The 27304-nt window shown below is 37.8% G+C and overlaps 2 protein-coding genes across 8 annotated transcripts; one reads left to right on the plus strand and one right to left on the minus strand.

Annotated features, from left to right (window-relative positions):
- Positions 1 to 731: 731 nt before the first annotated feature.
- On the plus strand, positions 732 to 12768 carry LOC147843420 (serine/threonine-protein kinase pim-3-like). Of its 3 annotated transcripts, XR_015493484.1 has the most exons (9): positions 764 to 1073; positions 1203 to 1373; positions 1494 to 1576; positions 1691 to 1741; positions 1818 to 2190; positions 2316 to 2495; positions 10364 to 10791; positions 11648 to 11810; positions 11943 to 12768. XR_015493484.1 is itself a non-coding variant. In XM_087257092.1 (8 exons), the coding sequence occupies exons 1-8, from the start codon at positions 1046 to 1048 to the stop codon at positions 2803 to 2805; spliced, it is 1011 nt and encodes a 336-aa protein (XP_087113218.1). In that variant the 5' UTR covers positions 732 to 1045; the 3' UTR covers positions 2806 to 3058. The 3 variants fall into 3 exon arrangements, 2 of the variants coding, with proteins under 2 accessions (XP_087113218.1, XP_087113219.1); XM_087257092.1 differs by lacking the exons at positions 10364 to 10791; positions 11648 to 11810; positions 11943 to 12768 and adding exons at positions 2586 to 2681; positions 2777 to 3058 and having other exon boundaries at positions 732 to 1073; XM_087257093.1 differs by lacking the exons at positions 11648 to 11810; positions 11943 to 12768 and having other exon boundaries at positions 10364 to 10860.
- A 1269-nt stretch (positions 12769 to 14037) lies between these two features.
- Positions 14038 to 26910, minus strand: LOC137488147 (serine/threonine-protein kinase pim-3). 5 transcript variants are annotated; one of them, XR_015493462.1, is made up of 10 exons: positions 26601 to 26910; positions 26299 to 26469; positions 26094 to 26176; positions 25929 to 25979; positions 25480 to 25852; positions 25175 to 25354; positions 20167 to 20342; positions 18750 to 18819; positions 18359 to 18563; positions 14038 to 17196 (listed from the first exon to the last, which is right to left on the minus strand). XR_015493462.1 is itself a non-coding variant. In XM_087257068.1 (8 exons), the coding sequence occupies exons 1-8, from the start codon at positions 26626 to 26628 to the stop codon at positions 24865 to 24867; spliced, it is 1011 nt and encodes a 336-aa protein (XP_087113194.1). In that variant the 5' UTR covers positions 26629 to 26910; the 3' UTR covers positions 24563 to 24864. The 5 variants fall into 5 exon arrangements, 3 of the variants coding, with proteins under 3 accessions (XP_087113195.1, XP_087113194.1, XP_087113193.1); XR_015493461.1 differs by lacking the exon at positions 18750 to 18819; XM_087257068.1 differs by lacking the exons at positions 14038 to 17196; positions 18359 to 18563; positions 18750 to 18819; positions 20167 to 20342 and adding exons at positions 24563 to 24893; positions 24989 to 25084.
- Between the last annotated feature and the right edge of the window lie 394 nt (positions 26911 to 27304).

Below are 27304 nucleotides of genomic sequence, written 5' to 3' on the forward strand. Positions count from 1 at the left end.
TTCATGCAGTTATTCGATTTCCTAAATCTTAATTATTAATAATAATAATTAATTAAAAGCTCTTGTTATAAAATTAAATAACTATTATTTTAATAGGCCAATCAGAAATTCAAGAATAAAGATTTTAATAAACAGTAACTTACTAAACAAACGAGCTCTTCTATAAATGTAACTTACCATAATGAAGAAGTGGACAAGGATGAAATTGTTCTCCATTCGGGAGAGCTACAGGAATCATAAACTGTTTTCAGAACAATTATTGTATTATTTTCTGAGGAACATATTTCTAGGAGTTTATTTACGCTAAATTTCATATTATTGCCGAATCACGCTGAAGCAGGGCATTACGAAAGGTCATTTGACTGACGTCCCTGACGTCACTCCTTGCGTAATAAATGAATGGCGAACGCACAATTTAGGTATATTAATGATTTATATTTTTAAATAAAATAAATTGTATAATAAACAACAATAATATTAAATTAAATACGGCTTTTAGTATTTCATTTCATTTAATTTCGATAGCTCAATCAGTGTATGTTGATGACGCAGTGTTGATGAAAGCTGATTGGTCTATTGAAAATTATCCCGGAAATTAAATTTTTATACATTTTTAATTTAATAACAAGTGCTTTTATATATAACTAATCGGATTTATACCCCTTTTTGGCTATTTGTATTTTACAATGTTAGTTGCTATAGCAACGCGTGTTATGATATGAATTCTGACTGCATATAAAAACAATCAAACCTATCGCAATCTGTTGGTTGAGAGACGAGGCGACTTTGCAGTATATTTCTGTGCGATTCCTGAGATTTCTGAAGCTGTTGGAGGATTTCTGAGAGAAAAAGACTTATTTTAAAGAGCACAATTTCTCTAATCATCTTTTTTTCGTTATTTTTCTGATTATTTTTTTAAACACAACTTTGTTGCTTTTTTTTCATTTCGTTTTTTTTCTTCTTTTTTTTCTTTACTTTGTTTTACATTTATTTTTTATATTTGTCTGTATTTGTCTGTTTTATTGCAGGTTGGAGGAGATTGTCCATGTCCCACATGGGTGAAGAAAGAGGAGGTGAGTGTTTTTAATCTTTCATTTGTTTGTCATTGTATATCACTGTATGATGCTGTATGATGTTTGACTAATATGAAAAGGATTAAAGAGGTTAACAAAAAAGATTCATTAAAATGTTTTGATATACAGAAGATACACGGGACTGCACCACTGAGCTTCCTGGTTTTTTGGCTCCTCTGCCTTCACATTTGGCTGATTCTGCATCCACAGACCAGAGGAACAGCAAGAGGAAAAGGCAGAGCAGCAGCCAGCAAACACTGTCCACCTCGTCCAGCAGACCAGCCAAACGCTCTCGCAGAGGTCAGCACAGCTCATCTTCTACCTTATGGCTCAGTTAGGAAATGATTTGTCATTGATGAGACCGCAGCATGTTTTCTCTTTCTCTCTTTTCTTCATTTCTTGTGCTCTTCTATATTGCAGACTTGTACCTGAAGGGCCCGTTGCTGGGACGAGGTGGATTCGGCTCTGTGTTTGCTGGGATGCGCAGGTCTGATGGACTACCAGTAAGAGATTTTCTTCCCTCCTTTGTTCAGACATGCTTTAGAAATGTTGCTGTCAGTAAATGTCATGTGTCACAATCAGGCAGGTGTGATTTACTCTGCTTTTCCTGTCTGCAGGTGGCCATCAAGTACGTGTCGAAGGACCGGACCCCCGAGCGACTGAAAGTTGTATGTTTTGATGTGAATCTGTTGTGTTTGCTGTGTTTGATTGAGTTCTGGATATAATGGAGGGTTTGTCCTGCAGGATGGTCAGGGTCGGCTGCCGCTGGAGGTGGCATTGATGACCCGTGTCACGTCAGCTCCTGCCTGTCCCAGTGTCCTGCAGCTGCTGGACTGGTTTGACCGTCCCAGACGCTACATCCTGATCCTGGAGCGACCGGATCCTTGCCAAGATCTCCAGAGCTTCTGTGAGGAGAACGGCTGTCTGGATGAGCGTCTGGCCAAGAAAGTGCTGGTGCAGCTGATCGCGGCCCTAAAACACTGCGAGAGCCGCGGCGTCCTGCACCGGGACGTCAAACCAGAAAACCTGCTGATCTCCACAGAGTCCCAGGACATCAAGCTGCTGGACTTCGGCTGTGGAGATCTGCTGAAGCACTCGGCCTACAAATACTTTGCAGGTGAGTGTGAGTTACAGAAGGAAACGTTCTGTTGATGTTTGTGAACTTCTGCTGATCCACTAAAGGGAATTTGTCTGTACTGGAGCATGTTGAGCAGATGTTTGTGGTCTTCTTATGTCTCTCAGGCACTCCTGCATACGCTCCTCCTGAGTGGTTTCGTAGACATCGCTACCATGCGACTCCAGCTACAGTCTGGTCAGTAGGAGTGACGCTCTACAACATCCTGTGTGACCGTTTCCCATTCAGAGGCGCACAGAGGGTCACGTCCAGAAGCAGACTGACCTTCCCTAGGAGCTTGTCAACAGGTAAGAGATTCAGACACATTCAGAGATAGCCTGGCGAGCGAGCAGAAGTGTGTTGTTGTTTGTTTCTGAAGACGGTGTTGTGTGTAACAGAGTGCCGTCAGCTGATTCGCTGGTGTCTCAGTGCAGCACCGGCTGATCGACCCAGTTTAGATGACATTGAGAGCCATCCCTGGTTGCACTGCTCAGGTGGCCAGTGACATTACACTTATCTGAATCCAGCAGTCATGGCTTGGGTTGCATTGTCAGGTTCAGTGTAGATAAACGCTGTCAATGATTTGTAGAAGGAGAGCAGGAGGGGCAGAGGAACTGAGGAGAACAGATCCTGATCCTGAGCTTCCTCTGCTGCATCTGTGAGGCTCTGTGTGAAGCTGTACGAGCTGAAGACACACACACACACACACACACACACACACACACACACACACACACACACACACACACACACACACACACACACACACAAGCTAGTCTACAGTAGACAAATGTACAGTTTCTAGACCACTTAGAGAAAAACGGGGACAGATGTTAAATAAATCATGAACAATAAAGTTATTTTATACGCATTTACAGCAGTTTTTTTTCTTTACTGGTTTCACTAAAATGTAAAATGTTTAAACCTAGGGCAGCACAGTGACTTAGTGGTTAGCACTGTAACCTCACAGCAAGGTTCACTGTGTAAAACATATGCTGGATATTTTGGCGGTTCATTCCCCTGTGGCGACCCCTGATGAATAAAGGGACTAAGCTGAAGGAAAATGAATGAATGAACACAGACACTGGAGGAATTAAGAGACTCTGTTCAGTCAGATATGATCATGCTGTCTGTAGTGTGCTGAACTAACTAGACCAAACCTTTATTTGCAAAATTTGATGTCTGAATTTAAAACATAAAAATCTAAACTAGCTGAATTGTTTTACTTAAACACAGATCTGTCGATAATAAACTCAATAAATGTCCATACACGCATGCTGATATTTAACAAATGTTTATTTTGAGTGATCTTCAATTTTAGGTAAAAAACAAAAGTTTCTATGAGAATTTGAAATGAACAATATTGTGTTTTTGTTGACATTGATCTACAAAATTTCAACATTAAAGCGTGCTGAATAGTTTTTTGATATAGTCTTCTATTTCAAGTTGGAAAAAATACAAATACTAAACTTCTTACGAGAATTTAAAGTAAACACTACTGTGTTTTTCTTCTTTGTGCACATCAAATTGCAAATTATCCCAATATAGTGCAATAAATCTCTTTTTAGGACGATCTTCAGTTTCAGGTTAGAATACAATTATAATTTTGAAAATAATTTAAAATGTACATATTGTTTTTTCATGTGTAGGTCAAAGTTTCAACAGCTCAATCATTTTAAAAAGCATGTGCTCAAACTAAAAGAAGTAAAAAAGTGCTTTTGTGGTGCAGGGTCACGTCTCTCCTCAGTAAGTGATCATAGACAACACAAGGGGGCAATGTTCAGCACAGAGAATCACAATTTAACTAAAACGTATAAGACTGCGTGTTTTTCATCATCTCAACAGTTTGTCTAATGATACACACAATAATTTAACATTTATTTTAACAAATACAGCTCATAGTGTTAATAACATTGTTTACTCTACACTTTGTACCGTGATCATGATGATTGTTTGTTATGAGCAGGGCCGGATTCAGTGATTTGGGGGCCCTAAGCAATTCGAGTCATGAGACCCGGAAGTCTTACAGTAATAAGCAAGTTTCATATTTGCTTATTTATTTAACTGTCTTTATCTTATAGCACTCTGTCTTGCTTTCTATATTTTTACCTTTACACAATCTCTACATTTTAAAAGATTTGTGTGCTTAAAGTGAGTTCACAACTAAAAATAATGAACAAACTATTTGTTTTCTAAAACTAAATTTTCATCTGATTTGACTGCTGGACTGATCCATGATTGGGGGTGGGGGGACACAATTGCACACCTACTAATTAAGATAAAATGTATTTGTTAGAGCCTTGTCCTACAAAATATGACAGGAAATGACTTTATTAGTATTTATTGTCTGCCTCCAGACTTCCTTGGGGCCCTAAGCGACTGCTCTCTGAACTTAACATTTAAATTTCTTTAAATGATTCACCATGTCATTTAAAATGATTGGTTGTGCTTGAGATTCTGCCTTGACCACCGTGCTGATTGATCAATATATGTTATTTGACACAAGGTGGTCATTTTGCTTGTGATGCTGAATTCTCCTGAAGCGCAGCAGGACAGAGGCACTACCTGAACCCATCTGACGAAAGAGAAAAGTTAAATTAGTCAGTAGATATTTAAATGCTGATATATTTTTTTCTTAATTGATATACACGCTGGGGCAACACAGTGACTCCGTGGTTAGCATTGTCGCCTCACAGTAAGAAGGTCGCTGGTTCGAGTCCCGGCTGGGCCAGTTGGCATTTCTATGTGGAGTTTGCATGTTCTCCCCTTGTTCACGTTGGTTTCCTCCAGGTGCTCCAGTTTTCCCCACAAGTCCAAGGACATGCGCTATAGGTGAATTGGGTAAGCTAAATTGTCCGTATGTGTGTCCTGGTCCTCCAGGTTGAGGGTTGATCGTTGGGCTAACAACCCACCTCGTAAACATATTCAAGTATAAATCACTGGCACAGAAAACAAACAAAACCTACGTGAGACCAAGAGACTTTATTGAAAGAAAAATCATGAAATGAAGTCATACAATGCGTCATTCAGCAGCAATTATAACTTAAAGATTGTAGTCAGTTCTTGTTTTCTAAGACCTTAAATAAATGATTATCTTTGCAAAACGCATGATCTATTTTGTATATGGTGACATAACCTGTTATATGATGTTATACTGGATAAAGACTGCCAAGGGTGTTAAGACATTCAGAATAACACTATTTTAGACTCAGAAGAATATAGACATGATTATACATTTATAAGTCACTGGAGCAAAATTAACTGTCTTTAGAAATAGAAATGACAGAAGCAAATACATATTCATTTTTTACCTTCATAAGTATCCTTGCAATGACGTGAAAATGAGATCGCAATGAAAAAAAGAGATTTTATGTCATATTATTAATCACATAAAATCTTACAGCAGTCAACACTGAAATCCATACATAATACATTACGTTTGAATGAATCCCATTTCTGTGATATAAATAATAAACATTCTGAACAGAGAACTGTAACATTGAGCAAATACAGCAGAGATACAATAGAACTCACAATGTAGTCACTATCTATTAAAACCAAGATTGGAAAAAAAAGAACTTAAATATATTTATTGATGCTGTAAGCTGTTTGTTTCAACTGAGTGAACATTTGACAAGCTTAACAGCAAATGACCTGTTAAAAAGTCACAACATTACATTCAAATCAGCTTCTGTTACTTGCTGCTTTACTTTAATCACAGTTGCGTTGCTCTAAAGGTTCAGTTCTTAAATGATTAAATGAATCTTTATTAAGTATGTCTGGACGAATGTGACACCGTCACACTTTCAGATCCAAGTCAATGCAGCACATCACAGCAATAAACAAAGATGTAAACAAAGTACATTGCTTTATGAACTATTACAATTACTTGAAGCACAGTCAACATTAATGAAGTTGAGCCAAGTAAAAATGTCAAAGATTAAACAATCAGGCCCTTCTGAAGGCTGAAATAAATCATTAAACACTGACTATCATCTGGTTTGTAATCAACAACTATTTTCAGACCAAAGAATATCATGTGCTGAATGAAACAAACTGTGTTACAAAGAATAAATCAAGAATAAATGTCACCTTCAAATGTAAAACATCATTTTGTTTCCTATAAAAAGCGATTAGTTACTTTAATGAAGGGATCAAAACCGCTGCCTTAAAAGTGACCAATTGACTTCCCTTAAAAATATGAGGACCTATTAAGTTGACTTAACTTACCTATTTATAGTCAACTAATTGCTTTTTACAGCGTAATTAAAATTAGATTTTATTTTCTCAAAATCACAACATTCATGACTGCCCGTTTCGCCACTTACAAATTTAAAATGAAGCATATTTTCATACAATTTATTGCTCACATTACATGTATGATAACTTAAATACATTTGAATATACTGTATAATATGAATAAAACAATTAGTTTGAAATAAATTAGAGTAATAACCGCTAGACATTCAGCATGCTAAGTTTCTGTGCTAATACTCTAAACTAGATTTAATTAAGAAGACGATGCATCATATTCTTGAACACAGACACGATTCCAAAACTGCCTAAATAATGCTTATTAGAATAATTTTAATGCAGACAATAGTAAATACAGTATATGCACAGAGATTTGTTTGTTTTGTGATGGAATGATTGATTTTAATCGGGTGAATTACAGTAAATGCGATTTCAGTAATCCTGAGAAACAATCTTCAGACTATATCCCAGATCAAGAGAATTGATGAGGCCCAAATAGTTCAAAGAGAGAGCAGAACATCTTCGATAAATAGAGCATAATGTGACTTCAGGAGGTGGTCATGGTTGAAGGGTCCGTCCACATGGCTGCCACATCTCTGAACCTGCACAGTAGAAAAAACACAGTTAAGCACGTAGAGCATAATGATCAGTGACTGACAAATAAGAGTGTTCACAGTCAAGAAAAGCCATTTTAAACACTCAATTATTACACTCCTCTGATTTTAAGAATGTAATGTCAGTTTTAATCCCATCCCCCACCTTTCTTATGAGAAACATTATTTTTAACAAAATGAAAATGTCGTAACTATAAGATTCAGTGCTTCCCACAGCTATAGGACAGCTCTAAAATCTGCCAGGACTGAGCACCTCCACAAACCGATAGAAAATAATCATAACAGTCTTAGATTTTTATTTAACACCATTGCTAAATTAACAAATAATCAGTCATCTTTGGAACAAAATGTCCCACCGCAAATTAGTAGTGATGATTTTTTTAGTGATGAAATAAAAGCCTTCAGACAGAAAATAGCAGACGCTAAACTTTCTGCACCGCCTTATACTTCTCAACATTCCACTGAATCTAGATAATTTACAGTGCTTCAAAATCACAGAACAGGAAGGAAGAGCTAAATAAAATGATAAATGGTTCTAAACCAGCTAAATGCATGTTAGACTCAATTCCAACAAAATTAGTGAAAGAGCTGCTGCCTGTAATAGTAGAAGCTCTTCTTAATTAAACAGTTTTCAATAAATGAGTTAAATGCAGCTTTATGTGCTGTTTGTGCTCATTAAACTATTGTAGACATGGTGTGAACTACTCTTTCATTCACTGTAACTGATCTCCAGAAAATCTAGAAACAGGGACTCAGCAGCTGGTCTAAAACGGGATGGGGAGCAGATCAAATCAAATTATATGTATTACCTAAAGACTAAATGAAGAAAAAAAATATATGGAGCGGTACAGGAGCGGGAGTCATTTTAAATAGGAGCGGGATGGGACAGGATCATTTTTTAAACTTTGGTCTGGGAGTGGGACAGGAAAAGATTTCTTTCTGTGAGAGTGGGAACGGGACAGAAGTGAAAATTCCCTCCCATGTCATCCTCTATTCCAGACACGGCTGTGTCTTTTGTCTGACAAAAGCCGAAAAAAGACTTTTGTACTAAACCTGTAATGGCAGTTTCTGTTTCTACTAATAAGCACTGCCCACTAACTTGTGGATTTAACTGAGTGTCAGCTGCAGTAGTTGAGAGATTTTCTTGATGAATCACAGCAACGGCGAGTTCTTATTAAAGGATTCTGCTCTGAAGATACCCGAAAAATCCTCCTGGTTTGTCTCGTCTTTAAATTCACAACATATTCATGAAGAAAAAGTCAGTCACAGAGATATTACAGATGATACATTTGTAAATAATGTTTACTTTGTTGCACAGAGAAAGATTCCTTTGCTTCATACGACCTCAGTGCATCGTCAGGACTTGAGTGTATCGTTACACCCCTATCTTTGATACAGTTTCCCCAAAAACTGTCTCTCAAAGTTCATGAGTAGTGGCCTGTGAACTGGCATCCACACCTATTAACAGAACAAATGCAGGAGAACTGAGAAATACAGAGAACATTGAACACAACATTAAAGAGCCCATATTATGGGTTTTTGAAAATTCCCCTCCATGTAGTGTGTAACACAGCTCTAAGTGAAGTGAAGTATCCAGCTAAGGCTTAAATCTGTAAGAATACAGTGTTTAAAACGGTTGATTCATCTATAAAAGAGTCGACTCATAGTGCTTCAAACGAGTCGCCTTGATACCGATTCATTAGGTGTTTCGCCATGACGTACGAACGAAACCAAGTTATTCACGTGCACGTGCAAACCCGGGAGATTACAAACCTGAGGCCCCGCCCTCTGACGCAGAAACCGAGACACACACACACACACACACACACAAACACACACACACACACAAACATGCCGGTCGATTGAAGTCACACTGCAGATGGACATTATCGATTCTCTACCCAGAGATGAAACCTCAGCATTATAACCAAGCAGTTGGAAACTTCTGGAAACTACATGCTACAAAGAATACTTCATCTGCGTTTGTTAAAGTAAGGATCAGTAAAGAGTAACTTACTAATGGACGTCAGGATGAGTTTCTTCCTCCATTTCTCAAGTGTAAGTACGTGCGATTAAAGTTGCCTCGTTGACTCTAGCTTGCAAATGTATTTAGTTGTGATTTGTTACTTGTAACCGCGTGTACTGTATCAGGTTAACTGGCTAAATTCTCTTATCGCGTGCAAAGTCACGTTAAAAACGCGACGCGTGCTGTTTGTTTACGGAGCTCCGTGGTAGAGGTCTGCATTCTGGTCTGCGGCTGTCCCCGCGCCAGATTTCTGCGGCGCGGGAATAAATTTCAGAATCAATCGCGGGAGCGGTCGGTAACAGGTTTAATTTGGGATGGGAGCGGGCTTTCTAGCAATATCGTGGATATTGCTATGGGAATGAGACAGAGCTTTGCCTGCCTGTGTGTCTGCTTGCCGCTTGTGTGTATGTGTTAGTGCGCGCGTATGAGAGAGAGAGAGAGAGAGAGCTCTGTCTGGCTGTCTCTGGACTGTTTAGCTGGGTGATTTTCGGTTATGTTCTCCCCCGCTCTTTAGCGGGATCAGGCGCGGCGGGCAGAAAATGGGGCGGTTCGGGCACCGGGACAAGAAATTCTAAATATAAGCGGGAGCGGTCGGGTTCAGGCTAAAACCTGGCGGGTGCGGGCGGAAGCTGGAGCGTTGTCGTCCAGAGGTGTGTGTGTGTGTGTGTTTGTGTGTGTGTGTGTGTGGCAGCTAAAATCCACGCCTACACTATGGAGCGCGTATGAACTGTGATTACTTTTATATTGCTGATTAGCTATTGGGCATTTCATTCTCTGACTGAAGGCAGTCGACCAATCATGACAGACTGTCATCGGTCCAATCAGCGAAGATTAGCTTCGCGCTAAGGAGGGGTTTGGGAACAAATGAATCACTGGACGATTCATACAGCAGTCGCTGGGATAATTAGGTCAAAATAAATGCAGATTATAAGACCATGAAAGTGTTTTTTGACTTTGCATGCATATTAGACTGTTGTTGGAGACCCTTACAACCAAGATATGACCCTATTTCATGTATAATATGGGCTCTTTAAGCTTGGTTAAACTGTGCAACTGTCCAAATCTGTTATAAAACACTAATAAATCTAATGGAGAATTTCCTGATTTACAGTAAAATACTGTTCATTTTTACAAAGCGACTGACATTCCAGGAGTTTCTAATGGCACTTCACATTTAACTCCTTATTCACTTTTATTTACTGATTGTTCTTAATTGTTCTTATTATAAACAGGTTCATGTTAAATTTTGTTATTAATTTTAGGTTTTTGTTGCATGTCTCAGGGATGTCAATGGGAAGCACCAAGGAATGTCATGCAGCTCACACTCCTAGGAAAGTGCCAACTTCACCCTAAAGTACTCCAGCTGATATGGGGGTGTTTTGGAGAAACTCAGGTTTACCTGTTTGCTTTAGCCAAGACCGGCCACTGCTCCGCTCAGCACAGATGCACTGGCTCACTGCTGGCTTCGGACATGTGTATCAGGCAAGTTTGCGTTTCCCTAGTGAGTCTTCTTGTACAGACCCTGGGCAAGGTCAGGGAGGACGAGGAGCAGATCTTGCTGGTTGCACCACACTGGCCCACCCAGACCCGGTTTCCAGAACTCACACTCCTCGGGACAGACCCTCCCTGACAGATTCTCCTGAGGAAGGACCTTCTTTCTCAAGGAGGTTTTCCATCTGGCACTTACGTCCAGATCAGAAAAAGGAGAAGGTAGTTGGAATTTTTATAGATTTAAAGAAGGCATTTGATACAATAAATGATAATATATTGGTAAATAAATAGATAACTTACATTCAAGCACATTCAGGGCAGCACGATCATGAGAGATGTAATTCATTGTTAGTATTATTGTCATCATTAATATTTAATAATGATTAGACATACATTTTGGAATTATTGCACACAAATATCAATAAGTCATCTCAGCATTATTAGATAGTTGTTTCTGGTTTTTGTTAGTCCTAATTGATGTTGTTTTCAAATACAATCAATCCCTTAAAATACAAAAAAGTCATTAGACTGATGGAAAATGTGGGCTATTTGGAGAATACAAATCCTTTATAAATAAAACGAGAAAGGTATGATGACATTTTAATTATTTGCAGTGTATTTTTTACAAATGGAATCAAACATATAATTTGTCAAAGATGCCAAAAGGATAAAATATATTTTATGAAAAAGAAGAGATCAGTGAAAGAAGAAATCAGTTTAAGTAATAGACGAATGATGTGTGTGGTAATGAAGTGGGAAAATAATAAGCTTGTGCTTCATCCCACTCCATTTTCCACCATGTTGAAATGTATTTTTTGTTAATGATGTTTTATGTATGATATTTCTGTTTGGAAATAAATAAATCAAATCAAATCTCTGAAACCTTCATGTGTGATCTATAGACATGACATAGAAACCTTAAGTGACCTGCCAGCATCGGTAGCTGACCTCTCATGACCTTTTGGGATCACTCTGTGGTCCTCTGCGCACTGCAAAGAGAGCCGCTTGATTCAGTATCTTTAAGTTTTCTTTTCTTGAAGACAGCTCTGCTGATCACACTGGCTTCTATTAATAGAGTCCGGGACCTGGAGGCATTTTCTGTCAGCAAATCATGCTTGGAATTTGGGCCAGCTAACTCTCACATTGTCCTGAGACTCTGGCCTGGCTATGTGCCCAAGGTTCCTACCACTCCATTTCCAGATCAGGTGTTGGGACTTCAAGCATTGACCCTGGAGGAGGTATACACAACCCCTCCATTGCTGTGATGAGGTTTTACGGTTTTACGTGGCCCACACAGAGCATTCTCTAGTCTGTTTTTATTTTTTATTTTTATTTATTTTTTGCTTTTTGTCTGTTTTGTCGGTCGGCAGAAGGAAAGTGCCATATCCCAGCAGAGGCTGGTGCACTGGGTTGTGGATGCCATCTCCCTTGTGTATCATACCCAAGGCAAAGTGTGTCCTCAGGGATAAGGGCACACTCAAATAGAAGTCCCGCCTCCTCCTGGGCATGATCACGCAAAGCCTCTCTAGTAGACAACTGTAGAGCTGCGGCTGGGCAACACTTAAAACATTTGTGAGATGATTTGAAATAATTTGAAATAATTTTAATTTTTTCACATTGTCATTATGGGGTATTGTGTGTAGAATTTAGAGGTAATAAATGAATTTGACTCATTTTGGATTAAGGTTGTAACATAAAAACGTGGTTAAAGTGAAGCGCTATGAAAACTTTCCAGATGCTCTGACTGTACTGATACTTTACATTTGTCCATGACAGGGTTGACACAATGTGAGGTTTGTTTACTGTTTTTCTACTTGCAGATTATTTGTAAAAAGTGCAGGAGCTTGACCAACATTCATTTCTTACAGTCTGAGGTCTAATTAATACAACAACTGTAGTTAAATCAAAACTCTCAAACAATTTAGTTTTATCATTTTGATGTCTCGAAGGCACTTTATAGTGAGAATGACCCTCATACAATTATATATATCCGGGTGAGTAATATGTAAGGTGGAGTAAAATGTCATGTGTAGTTAAAGGTATGTAAGTGTGTGTATTTACCACCACCTACTGGAAGTTTTAGATTCTTATTTTGAAGATTATTTTCATTTTAAAACATCTTTTTTTCACGAATGCAGTAAAGTACAATAAGCTGAATTGTTTTCACACATATAAAATAAACTTGTCATCATTTACACATTTTGTGCCATTTAAATCAATTTCTTTCTATTGTAGATTATTTTGTGTGTTTACTTGCTTCTTTTCACATTTAACACAATGATGAATTGAAAATTTTCGCTTTTTTGAGTCAATTTTATAACATTAAACATGGAATTTTCTCAATAATTTGCATTAATTTAATTCAGGATAACCAATAACTTTATAGTGGTCACTTCTTTTTATTTTTCCTGAGGATCGTAAGTTTTACATGTTTGATGAAATAATCCTTTCATTTCAATGTGTTTTAGTGAAAGTAGACTCGGCCATTTCAAGACACTGAAAACGTTTTTTATTTTATTATTATTAAAATATTCTTTAAATGAAGGTTATTAATAAATATTTGACCTATAAATATTTAATTCTTAATGTCTGCAAGACTTATTTCGTGTTACTCTATGTGTGAGTGTGTGTGTGTTATATTTATTCCAGAGAAGAGCTTACAGTAGCTTGGTCCATCTGTAACTCCCGTCATTTTGAAGTTTCTTCCAGTCATTCAGGCAACATCTTCTTTCTGGGCGTCAGGCCAATCTTCTGCTGTCCAGAATCAGGTGGTTTGTCTTGGTTGGGCATCTCAGCTGAGACCTCTCCACAATGGGTGACCCCACAGTAGCTGTGAAGTACCAGTGGCGTGTACCATTTGGGTGAACTCATTTTTTAAATGTGATCTTAAGATTTTTTTGAAGTTTTTTGTTTACAGTTTTCACTTTGATACTGACTGATCTAATGTTTATGCACAAATATATTAAAATAAAACATTCTGCAGAAAACATTCATTTAAGAGAGATCTTTGAGGAGTGTGTTTATGCATATATATGCTTCAGTGTGAGAAAAGCTAGTCTGCTTGCATGACCATTGCCAGGTCTGGGCTGTTTTATTATTAATGTATTAAATTAAATTGTTAATATTAGTTAATGTCCTGTGAGTTCACGTGAATTAACAATGAAACTTTATTTACATTAACTAATGTTAACAAATAATAAATACTGTAATAAATGTATTAGATCTTACCAGGTTTTACTTTTTTTTACAGTGGAATACTGGCAACAGTGTTAGTCAGTGTAACAGAGCAGTAGCGGAAACTAACTGGAAACTGCTTACAGTTAATTACTGTACTGTACTTCTGTACTCACAGCATAATCGCTACTGCACACACATTAATGGTAAATTATATATACAGTAGTTATTGTAGTTTAACTCAAATTAATCAGTTTTCTGAACTGTTATGAAAAATAAAAAGCAAATCAATTCTTCAGACAAATGTATTTTATTGTTTTGGCAGCAAACAAACATACAACAGAAAATGTCTAACAAAATTAAACAAATCAGCAGGTATGAAGACATTTTCTATTTACAATCAAACAAAAAGGTTCAAAAATGAACAACACATGCAGTGTATATACAGTAGGACTTGTGTGTTGAAGTAGGGGGGGAACTCCAGGAACTGAGTTTGACATCGATGGTTACAGTGTTGGGGGTAACGCATTACAAGTAACACAAGTTATGAAATAATATGACTTTTCCAAGTAACAAGTAACACATTAACAAATTCACAACCTGACAGTGGAGGTCTGTGTGTGGATGGCTGTACAGTATGAATCCTTTATTATGATTCCCTGTGAGGATTTCTGTGCACGTTATCTAACTGAGGAGATTAAAATTGAAGGATTTTAATGTGTATAAAATCTGCTTAGTTCCAGAAAGGCACATTACACTGTTTGCATCTGTACATTATGGCAAAACCAATAAAGATGAGTTGTCCAATTAATACATATACTTCAATGAAAGTCATGTAAGAAGTGTGAGGAGATGCTAACTAGCTAACGATGTAGCTTTCAAGTGCACAGTTCAGGATAACAACAATTAGATTTAACACACAGACTTTATTTAAGAAACCCTCAAAATATTTGAACACATTTACTCCTTTACACTCATTGTAGATTCTTATTTAGAGCTTAAAACACATCAGACTCTGCATCTGAACTGACAGACAGAGAATAGAGCACACTCAGAAGTAAACAAATCAAACACCTGTGGCTCTCTTAAAGGACAACACATTTGTGTTTAGAATAAGACGGACAGCCAGTGTATGTGTGTGTTAAGGCCTAAACCATTGTTTTCTGTCTTAAAATAAATGCAACTCTCTATAAATAGCCACATAAAGCATCAGAGTAGATGAACAGTAATTTACCATTTATTACCACAGTTCCTTCCTGTAATGGCTACATAAAGTAAATTGCAGTCATTAGTTCTTTGCATGATCTAATTTCATTCAAATCCTGCTGGTTTTACAGTAAAATACTGTTTCCTTTCATTACAGCAGAACACTGGCTATTTTAGGGTTATTTACTGCATAATCTACAGCAAGGGTTAACAGTGTACAATTTAAATAACTGCCACAGAGAAGACATCTAACAATCTATGCCCACCTCCACCCCCTTCATTTTGGAAGGACATCTATTTTTCAATTCATCCATCCACCCAGGAAACACCTAACCTCTAGCCATCAGTGTCCAGTCATTGCTGAGGTGTGTGATTTCTATTTTACTCCACATGCTGCACTCCAGTCTGTAAAGACAAAGACACGACTAACAGAGCTCTACATGTTTTCTGAACTCACGAATGCACAAGATAATCTCCAGTGTTCTTCAGATAAATCTCCACTGATGCTCTTGTGAGTTTCCTTCTTCTGCCTGTTGTGTGTCCATTACTTGAACACCTGCCAAAGACGAGACATCTAGCTAACTATCTAAGCCAACCACCACCCCCTTCCTCTTGGAAGGACATCTATTTTTCATTCATTTATCCACCTATCTATTCAGTAAAATGACTAACCAGACCATCAGTTTCTAGTCATTGCTGAGGTGTGAGTCCCGTTTCTCCACATGCCCCAGTGTAATCTGTCATACAAGACAAAAACAAGACTAACAAAACTCTACATGCTGCTGATCTCCAGCAATAAACAAAGTTTTCTCCAGTGCTCTTCAGACATATCTCCTCTGTTCCCTTGTGACTCTCCTCCTTCTGCTTCACTCCAGTCTGCAAAAGACTAAGACAGCACCAACAGAGCCCTAACTGATGGCTGAGCTCCTGCAATGCACATGCTGTTCTCCGGCAATTTTAAAAAAAATCTCCACTGATGCTCTTGTGAGTCTCTGTCTTCTCCCTGCTGTATGTCCATTACCTACAATAAATAACAGCCACAGAGAAGACATCTAGCTAACAATCCATGTCTACCACTACCCTCTTCCTCTTGGAAGGACATTCATGCCATGCACCTATCCACCTGTTTTTAAAGGACACTCCTGACCATCAGTGTCCAGTCATTGCTGAGGTGTGTGATTCCTATATTTCTCCACAAGCTGCACTCCAGACTGTAAAAGACAAAGACACGACTAACAGAGCTCTACATGCTTGCTGAACTCCTGCAGTGCACTAAATGTTCTCCAGAGTTCCTTAGACAAATCTCCACTGATGCTCTTGTGAGTTTCATTCTTCTGTCTGTTGTGTGTCCATTACCTGAAAAAGAAACGCCTGCCGCAGAGAATACATCTATCTATCTAAAGCTGAGCTCAGACTACAGAAGTTGTAGTCCAATTTATTTTGACCTCCTGAGAATCGGAGATGAAATCTTGTCGAGGACTTTTATCGGTTCCAATTCTCAGCGCAGATTATCTGGTAATGTGAGTCGTTTAAAGATAGAATTTTGCACCTCGCCATCTTGAACACAAATTGCAGCCTCCCTGATCATAAGACAAGATTGAAATCCAGGATTTGAAATCGGCTGATCACAGCAGTTCAAACCTATTCAGTATTAACAAAGCCATGAGCTGGAGAGAATCATGTTGCTTTCAATAAATAAATAAATATATCTGTGGCGAGGGGGCGTGGCCGAGAGCCGTGGGAACGGGGTGAGGCCACCGCGTAAGTGGATACACCTGCGGTGCGCACCTGCCTCGGATCGGATCCCACGGAAGGAGCTCTGGACCATAAAAGGAGGACCGATGGCAGAGGAAGGCGAGAGAGGATCGGGCCCGGGCATATTGTTTTACTTTTGCTTTCAGTTTGACGGCAGTCTCCGTGAGGAGCTGCCGTCCGTTTGTTTTGGTTTAGATGGCAGTCTCCGTGAGGAGCTGCCGTCATTGTGATTAATAAATATTTTAAACCTGCGTCGGTTCTCCGCCTCCTTCTTCCCGGCAGCCAAAGGGTCGTAAACTTCATTACAATATCCTTTTTTTTGAATAAGCTTGAATTATCCTTTATTATTAGCCAGATTTAACGTTATTCTTATAGCGGTGTGCAGATATTGATGACACGTGTAGCCGGGAACTAGAACGTTGCCAGTTATCTCCAAAACCCAAAATGATTCAACATATTACAGTTTTTCTCAATGGCTTTGGTGCATTTCTCACAACACTATTTACATTTGCACAACAGTTAATGCATTTCTCAAAACTATTAGTCATTTGTGCACATCATAGTAGCAGTTTCTCATTCCTTCCAACAAATTGCGAATACTTTTGGACATGTATCAATTGCTTTCATACAACTCTCTGCTGTTTATAAAATTATTATTTGCTTATGTCATGTCAGTCAAAATAAACTAAACTTGTGAATACTGAAAAGTCATTCCATTTAAAAACTAATAGTCCTCATTTCATTACTTGAGTCATTACATACAAAAATGCTGAACAAGTTGTCGAAATCTGACAAGAAAATGTAATTAAAATTTTTTACATCTTTATTTTCCAGAAAATGTCTTCTAAATTGAACAATTTCATGAATGATTTACAGACGTGTGTATGTTGTAGGTTCAGTTGCAATTTGTACTTAATGTTTGAAAGTTGTACACAGCACATATTGTTTACAGTTGTGCACAGCTCTGCCCAAAGGGAGTTTATGTTTGTTGTAAATAAGAGTGTATTTATTCTTTTGCCCAATGCTGTGAATAAATTAGAATCGCAAAGAGCATCTGCAGTAAAAATGTGAAACATACATATTCAGTGTCTTGTAATCAGATTCCTCACTAAATGCAGTGATGTCTAACTTTACTGTAGTTTTCAAATGGCTGAGCAAATAGTATATAGTGCTGTCTTGAGCATTTTCAGAAAGTGTCACCAAAATCGAACTTTATTACATTGAAAAAAAAATAGAGCAAACTGTCATAATGAAAACATGACAAAGCCATTTGACTATCTTTTTATAAACACTTGCCAGGACTTTTCCTCTTGATGACACTGACACTCTCATTGACATCAATACTTGCTTGAGGAATGAGCTATCCATTTTGAGTAAGTGACTCACTTTTTCAGGTTATCATCTAGGTTTAGCAGTTTGTGCTAATTGTTTTGAGAAATGCATTAACTGTTGTGCAAATGTAAAAAGTGTTGTGAGAAATGCACCAAAGCCACTGAAAAAATCTAAACTGTGTTTTTATACATTTATTTATTTTTTTTTCTGTGATGAGGATAGAATGAGTTCAATAGCCTATAAAAATAATTATATCTTGTGTTCTGTGGCGCAGTTTTCATATTTTGTACTTTGCACACATTTAAGATTTGAGGTGGGCTAAAAAATTAGCCAAAGATTCTCCTCATGTGTTCACAGCAACCAGATTTCATTATCGGTTAGGTTTTTAAAACTCCTATAATCTGAGCCCAGCTCAAGCCCACCACCACCCCCTTCCTCTTGAACATCTTTCGGTGATAGGTGATACCTGACCAGCAGTTTCTCATCATTGCTGAGATGTGACTCCCTAGATTCTCCACTCCACTCTGTAAAAGACAAAGAAAACATCAACAGAGCTCTACCTGCTTGTTCAATACTATCTATTCATCCGTCCGTCCATCCATCCTATCTAAATAAAATACCCGACTATCACTCTGTGAAAATGTATATATATATAAATTAAAATGTTTGATGAAGTTAATTTGATTCAACTTAAAAATGTAAGGCTGTACCTAATTTATCACGATAGACTTGTGATTACTGAGGTGTGTTTCCCTGTTCTTCCACATGCTCCGTACAAATCTGCCAAAGAGAAAGATATCAGGTCTATAATTAATCTTACTACATTTCTTTGGAAACTAACTCCATTTTTCAGTCTGTTCAAGCAGTTCTACCTCTTTGCCGATTTTAAATTTTCTTAAAAAACTTTTGCATGAATTTTAAATTATGAGAATTCTGAGAAACACAAAACAAAAATGTATAGAATTATCTGTTGTCTGAGACCTGACTCTGATGGCCGAGAAATAATGTTATTAAGTCTAACTTTCTTGACTCATTCATCATCTCTCCTTTGTGCTTCATACAAAAAAAGCCTCGTATAGTCAAAATATGATCATCCTCATATTACTTAAACAGTAGTTTTGCAGACTTGCAAAACTTACTGAGCGCAGACACCACTGCATTAAAGGCTGTTATTCTGGTTTTATGAGTGGCATGTATTTTTTTCAGTGTGCATGTTAAACAACCGGGATTCACAGCAGAAGTAGAAGCAGCGGTGTGTGAGGCACACAAGAATGGTTTTCTGCACACATGCGTCAGTTTGTTCTCGATTAAATTGTTGCTTTATTTACTGCATTGCCCCCTTTACTGGAGCACGTGCCTCCGTATATGGGGTCTAGCGACACCCCTGGTCAGTCTCCTTTTCTGTCTGTTGTGTGTTCATTAACTACAATTTAAATAGCTGCCACAAAGAAGACATCTTTCCAACTATCAATGCCCACCTCCACCCCCTTCCTCTTGGAAGGACATCTACTGTATTTACCATCTGACCAGCCATTCATTCATTAATCTATCATCCATCCATTAATCCAAAAAAAACCTAACCAGGGGTGCGTTTCCCAAAACCATTGTTAGCCAACTAAGGTCATGCGCATCAAAGAAAGTCATGTGATTTTGTTTTAACAGATTATGTGAAAACTAGGAGTGATGGTACAGCATAAGGCAAACAAGTGGACCGACCACAATGTAGAGCATCTGACATGTTGTTTTGGTCATTCTAAAATCATTCAGCCAAAGTTCATCCTTAGACTGGTTCAGTATTATTATCTCCAGGCGCAAGTCATTTATTATATAAGAGAAAGGACCACAGTGTCTTCTCCTACCACAGCAAATTCCCTTTTTCTTTTTTATATTTGGTGCCGGTTTATCAGGAAGTGACCAGTTTTGTTCTCTTAGATGGAAACAGTGCTTTATTCATAAATGTCTTATGCAATATTCCAGTTTTGTGGATAAATCTCTTTGGATGGAAACACAGCTAATGATAACTAGGTGTAAGTCTTCTTGCCACACACACTTGTCATCGTGGCTTTAATGTCCTTAGGAGACATCCAAATTCCAACTGCGCCAAGTAAATTAAATAAATAAACTGACCCAAGTGTTTCTAATCCCGCTGAGAGTGGACTGATGGATGTTGAGACAATCCCTCAGATCCTGCTCTTTCTGACCAGCGACAGGTAAACCAGGAACAGGAACCATTGGTCAATCAGTGGAAGGCATTGGCTCTGGTGCGGAGCAGGAGTCTTCATGACAAAAATGATGATCATTACCTGGTAAAGTTAACAGACATTAACATCTCTGGTGTATTTTGTAAATAACACATGACTTCAGATGAACAACAAATTCCACTGTATCTCACATTTCACAGTTTTATGGACAAACTTTAATTATATTATTATAAACATTTCTCAAGTAACATCTAATCACAAATATAAAATATATCCCAAGTAAATTACTCAAAAATGAAATTATAAACATGTAAACACTTTAAGGAAATAAACAGTTTTTTCCCCCTTTAAAATACAAATATTTCATTTCTTGTATAAAAATTTGTATAAATAAAACTTTGTGATCCTTTTTGTTGAAAATATAAAGTAGTGATGAACAATATATTGTTTGAGCATCGATATCGCAATGTGCGTATTTGCAATAGTCACAATGCAGGATTAATTTTAATAGTGATTAAAAGATAAAGATATTATCAAAATTTGACATTATTTATCCAATGATGACCATGTTATTTTACATTTGATTGTTTAGTTTCTGTACTTGAATACTGTTCCACTCCCCAGAAAAGCATAAAGCACTGTTTATTTATTTATTATTGCTTGTAATTTGTTATAATTTATGCAGATGAACTGCATAGAAAAAGTCTTGTTCATCCAAGTCGAGCTAAATTAATAAAATCTTTCCAAATATAGCTATTCAAATCATCTGGTGAAATTATATTCCTATCGCAATGTATATCGCAGCAAAACTAAAAAATTGCAATGTCAGATTTTTCCAATATCGAGCAGCCCTAATATAAAGGAATTGACAACACTGCCAGAGAGTCTTTCTCAGCCTCACGCATGCTAGACGTGAGCTAACTACACCTACATTGAGGTATAAACAGAATAGAAAACTCTTTTTCAGTACATGATAATGATATATACATCATACCATCCAGCCCTACTGCATTTATTTATTGCCATATTTAGTAGAAAAATCTTATTATTAAACTTTTAACAGAGCAACTTAAACATATACAAGAACAAGGTACATAAAAAAAGAAAACAAATACAAGGTGAAATAATATTAATTAAAAAGAAAAAGGTAAAAGGTACGAAAAAATACATAAATAAAAATAAATAAGTAAATAAATAAATGAATAAATAAATAAATAAAGTTAGGGGAAAGGGGGGGGGGTGTTTGGGGGGCTTACATTTTAGTATTTGGGTTAAATCTGTTCTCAAAATATGACAGGAAGGGTCTCCAAAGTTTGAAGAATCTATTATTTGAGTCCTGGATGTTATATTTGAGTTTTTCAAGCTTTAGATACGTCATGACATTTTCTACCCATTTAGTATGTGTTGGTGGTTTAGTTGACTTCCACTGCAAAAGAATAAGTCTTCGGGCCAGCAAAGTAGAGATCGCTAGTGCATTTAATTGACCTGCTGGTAGTGAAAGATTTTCAGGTGTCGCACCAAATATTGCCATTACTGGATCTAATAGTATCTCCTTTTCACATATATAAGAAAAAGGCTCAAACACCACAGTCCAAAATGGTCTTAGGGATGGACATGTCCAGAACATATGACCTAAGGTGGCCTCGTCTCTGTGGCACCTAGAGCATGTTGGGTCAATTTCTGGAAATATTCTGGACAATTTGCTTTTAGAAAAGTGCAGCCTTTGAATTATCTTAAATTGTAATAAACCGTGTTTGACACAAATAGATGTTGAGTGAATTTGCTTAATTGTTGATTGCCAGACTGACTCTGGAACTATATTTCCTAAGTCATCTTCCCACTGTTTCTTTAGAAAATCTAGAGATGGTGCAGCTGCTCTGTGAATCAGACTGTATACTTTTGATATCAGACCACCCTCAGATGCATTTAGATCAAAGATCTCCTCAATCCAGCTACTTATGGGAGGAGCTGAAAGTGTATTAAAATACCTTTTTACTAGACTTCTTACCTGAAGATATCTGAAGAAATGTGATTTAGGAATATCCAATTCTTTAGTCATATGTTTAAATGACATAAAATGACTTCCTTGAAATAAGTCCCTTGCATATCTGAGTCCCTTTCTAAACCAGATCTGAAAAGCATGATCAATTAAGGATGGTGGAAATAATGCATTGGAAGTAATGGGTAATAAAGAAAGTGCTTGCTTTTGCTTAAAATGCGTCCTAAACTGAACCCATATCTTTAATAAACCATTGATTATAGGATTGTTTGGCAGATATTTTCTATTAAGTGGTAGTGAGGCACAAAGCATTGAAAACAGAGAAACTGTCCCACAGGATGCCTGCTCCATCTCTACCCACTCAGGTTCATTCTCCTGATTTTCAGGATCTGTCAGATAAACAATTTTTTCAATGTTACATGACCAATAGTAATACATAAAGTTGGGCAACGCCAGTCCCCCAACTTCTTTCTGCCTTTCTAAAAATGCTTTCCTAATTCATGGAATGCTTTTATTCCATATAAAAGAAGACACCTGTTTATCCAGCTCCTTAAAGAAGGATTTACGAATGAATACTGGGACATTTTGAAACAAAAACAAGAACCTTGGCAAAGTAGACATCTTAACCGCATTAATTCTGCCTGCAAGAGAGATAGGCAATAAAGACCATCGGTTTAAATCTTGTTTCGTTTTTTCCATCACTGCATCAAAATTACATCTAAATAGCTGTTTGTATGTACTGGTCACAGAAATTCCCAGGTACTTAAAAGATATATTACTAATTTTAAATGAAAATTTACTGAGGTCTGACTGTTTTGCTATCTTATTAATTGGAAATAATATACTTTTACTGAAATTAATTTCTTATCCTGAAACTGCCCCAAAGCTATTTATAAGATCTATTGTTTTGGGTATGGAACTATCAGGATTGGATATGTATATAATGAGATCATCTGCGTACAGTGAAACCTTTTGAGTCTTCCCACTCCTATTAATGCCTAGCAAGTCTGACTCTTTCCTTAAAGCTATAGCTAGTGGCTCTATTGCTATATTAAATAGGAGGGGAGAAAGGGGACAGCCCTGTCTGGTGCCTCTATATAAAGGAAAAAAGTTTAATATTACCTTGTTAGTTCTTATACAAGCAGTTGGATGCGAATTTAGTATACTAATCCAAGTGCAAAAACCAGGACCAAAGCCAAAATTTTTCAGAGCTGTGAATAGATATTCATACTCAATACGGTCAAAGGCTTTATGAGCATCTAATGACAATAGCACCTCTGGCAAATGTGAACTTTGTGAGTAAAGTATATTAAATAGTCTCCGTAAGTTGCTTGAAAGCTGCCGCCCTGCTATGAATCCTGTTTGATCTTGATGAATAAGTGTTTGTATGACTGGATTAAGCCTTGCTGCCAAAATCTTTGCAAATATCTTGTAATCATTCGAAAGTAAACTTATAGGTCGATATGAGTCACACTTCAAGGGATCCTTACCTTTTTTGTGTATAACAGTGATAATACCTTGTGACATAGTTGGTGGTAAAGATTTCTGCTCAGTTATTTCTATAAACACCTTTTTGAATATTGGGGATAATTTGTGTGAAAATGTTTTATAAAATTCAATTATAAATCCATCAGGGCCAGGTGCCTTTCCGCTTTTTATTTGTTTGATAGCTTGTTCATTTTCTTTTATAGATATGGGTAGTTCAAGATTATCCTTGTCTTGATCACTGATATTGGGCATTTCTATTGTATCAAAAAATGGGATATATTCGCTTTATTATTTGTCTCGGATGTATATAACTTTTCATAGAATTTTTTAAACTGCTTGTTAATGTCCAACTGATCTGTTATTGCCATATTTATAGCAGAAATAATTCTTATAATCCTTACCCTTATAATCTTAATTGAAATACAAAAATGCACTTCCTGTTTGTTTTTCTGTTAAATTGCCAGATTACGTATATCTTAGGAATTGGGCATGACTAACATATTTAACCACGCTGCTCCAACTGTCAGTTTTGACACTAAGCAGAAATGGTGAGCAGGAGGTGTCTGTTAGGTTTTAATAACTTTGCCCAAACACTTTTCCCAATCTTTCGGAATGAAATGCCTACTTTACTACATCCAATCAGCTCGCAGTACAAAAAACAAGCCACGCCCACCGTTGTGTCATTTAATATTCAGTTTCTCTAGGAACTGTGTCACAATATAAAAAAAAAAAGTCGCAACTTCCGGTTCATGCAGACTTTAAACATTTTGTTTACTGGAGGTGAAAAAAGTTCAAGATTTACATTTTATTTGAAAACAGTAAAGACTCAGTTCTTGGTTATTGGGTATAAAATCAATTTTATTGTTAATTTTCTTTAAAAAAAAAGGACAGAATATAAACAACCATTTTTCATTATGAAAAACATTTAGATTACTCTAGGCTTGTTTTACTAATTTATATTATATATTTTTTTCATTGCATAGTCTCATTTTAAAAACACTTTATACCAGTTTGCACTCCGAGCTGGTGTGTGTGCAGGTGTGCGTGTGTGTGTGTGTGTGTGTCTTCAGCTCGTACAGCTTCACACAGAGGCTCACAGATGCAGCAGAGGAAGCTCAGGATCAGGATCTGTTCTCCTCAGTTCCTCTGCCCCTCCTGCTCTCCTTCTACAAATCATTGACAGCGTTTATCTACACTGAACCTGACAATGCAACCCAAGCCATGACTGCTGGATTCAAATAAGTGTAATGTCTCTGGCCACCTGTGCAGTGCAACCAGGGATGGCTCTCAATGTCATCTAAACTGGGCCGATCAGCCGGTGCTGCACTGAGACACCAGCGAATCAGCTGACGGCACTCTGTTACACACAACACCGTCTTCAGAAACACACAACAACACACTTCTGCTCGCTCGCCAGGCTATCTCTGAATGTGTCTGAATCTCTTACCTGTTGACAAGCTCCTAGGGAAGGTCAGTCTGCTTCTGGACGTGATCCTCTGTGCGCCTCTGAATGGGAAACGGTCACACAGGATGTTGTAGAGCGTCACTCCTACTGACCAGACTGTAGCTGGAGTCGCATGGTAGCGATGTCTACGAAACCACTCGGGAGGAGCGTATGCAGGAGTGCCTGAGAGACATAAGAAGACCACAAACATCTGCTCAACATGCTCCAGTACAGACAAATTCCCTTTAGTGGATCAGCAGAAGTTCACAAACATCAACAGAACGTTTCCTTCTGTAACTCAAACTCACCTGCAAAGTATTTGTAGGCCGATCGCTTCAGCAGATCTCCACAGCCGAAGTCCAGCAGCTTGATGTCCTGGGACTCTGTGGAGATCAGCAGGTTTTCTGGTTTGACGTCCCGGTGCAGGACGCCGCGGCTCTCGCAGTGTTTTAGGGCCGCGATCAGCTGCACCAGCACTTTCTTGGCCAGACGCTCATCCAGACAGCCGTTCTCCTCACAGAAGCTCTGGAGATCTTGGCAAGGATCCGGTCGCTCCAGGATCAGGATGTAGCGCCTGGGACGGTCAAACCAGTCCAGCAGCTGCAGGACACTGGGGCAGGCAGGAGCTGACGTGACACGGGTCATCAATGCCACCTCAAGCGGCAGCCGACCCTGACCATCCTGCAGGACAAACCCTCCATTATATCCAGAACTCAATCAAACACAGCAAACACTACAGATTCACATCAAAACATACAACTTTCAGTCGCTCGGGGGTCCGGTCCTTCGACACGTACTTGATGGCCACCTGCAGACAGAAAAAGCAGAGTAAATCACACCTGCCTGATTGTGACACATGACATTTACTGACAGCAACATTTCTAAAGCATGTCTGAACAAAGGAGGGAAGAAAATCTCTTACTGGTAGTCCATCAGACCTGCGCATCCCAGCAAACACAGAGCCGAATCCACCTCGTCCCAGCAACGGGCCCTTCTGGTACAAGTCTGCAACACAGAAAAGCACAAGAAATGAAGAAAAGAGAGAAAGAGAAAACATGCTGCGGTCTCATCAATGACAAATCATTTCCAAACTGAGCCATAAGATCTAGAAGATGAGCTGTGCTGACCTCTGCGAGAGCGTTTGGCTGGTCTGCTGGACGAGGTGGACAGTGTTTGCTGGCTGCTGCTCTGCCTTTTCCTCTTGCTGTTCCTCTGGTCTGTGGATGCAGAATCAGCCAAATGTGAAGGCACAGGAGCCAAAAAACCAGGAAGCTCAGTGGTGCTGTCCCGTGTATCTTCTGTGCATCAAAACATTTTTAATGAATTTTTTTTTGTTAACTTCTGTAATCCTTTTCATATTAGTCAAACACCATACAGCATCATACAGTGATATACAATGACAAACAAATGAAAGATTAAAAACACTCACCTCCTCTTTCTTCACCCATGTGGGACATGGACAATCTCCTCCAACCTGCAATAAAACAGACAAATACAGACAAATATAAAAAATAAATGTAAAACAAAGTAAAGAAAAAGAAAAAGAAGAAAAAAAACGAAATAAAAAAAGAGCAACAAAGTTGTTTAAAAAATAATCAGAAAAATAACGAAAAAAAGATGATTAGAGAAATTGTGCTCTTTAAAATAAGTCTTTTTCTCTCAGAAATCCTCCAACAGCTTCAGAAATCTCAGGAATCGCACAGAAATGCTCTGCAAAGTCGCCTCGTCTCTCAACCAACAGATTGCGATGGGTTTGATTGTTTTTATATGCAGTCAGAATTCATATCATAACACGCGTTGCTATAGCAACTAACATTGTAAAATACAAATAGCCAAAAAGGGGTATAAATCCGATTAGTTCTAATTAAAAGCTCTTGTTATTAAATTAAAAATGTATAAAAATTTAATTTCCGGCATAATTTTCAATAGGCCAATCAGCTTTCATCAACACTGCGTCATCAACATACACTGATTGAGCTATCGAAATTAAATGAAATGAAATACTAAAAGCCTTATTTAATTTAATATCATTGTTGTTTATTATACAATTTATTTTATTTAAAAATATAATTCATTAATATACCTAAATTGTGCGTTCGCCATACATTTATTACGCAAGGAGTGACGTCAGGG

Source organism: Danio rerio, chromosome 6 (assembly GCF_052040795.2).
Source record: "Danio rerio strain M-AB ecotype USA chromosome 6, GRCz13ab, whole genome shotgun sequence".
Taxonomy (NCBI): domain Eukaryota; kingdom Metazoa; phylum Chordata; class Actinopteri; order Cypriniformes; family Danionidae; genus Danio; species Danio rerio.

What these genes read in the sequence shown, in the direction of transcription:
- LOC147843420 (XM_087257092.1), top strand. Translation starts at nt 1,046, where the DNA reads ATGTCCCACATGGGTGAAGAAAGAGGAG. An exon ending in AGCCAAACGCTCTCGCAGAG is followed by an intron (nt 1,374 to 1,493) that starts GTCAGCACAGCT and finishes TCTATATTGCAG; the next exon opens with ACTTGTACCTGAAGGGCCCG. An exon ending in TCCCTGGTTGCACTGCTCAG is followed by an intron (nt 2,682 to 2,776) that starts GTGGCCAGTGAC and finishes AATGATTTGTAG; the next exon opens with AAGGAGAGCAGGAGGGGCAG.
- LOC137488147 (XM_087257067.1), bottom strand. Translation starts at nt 26,628, where the DNA reads ATGTCCCACATGGGTGAAGAAAGAGGAG. An exon ending in AGCCAAACGCTCTCGCAGAG is followed by an intron (nt 26,177 to 26,298) that starts GTCAGCACAGCT and finishes TCTGTGTTGCAG; the next exon opens with ACTTGTACCAGAAGGGCCCG. An exon ending in GGCCTACAAATACTTTGCAG is followed by an intron (nt 25,355 to 25,479) that starts GTGAGTTTGAGT and finishes TATGTCTCTCAG; the next exon opens with GCACTCCTGCATACGCTCCT.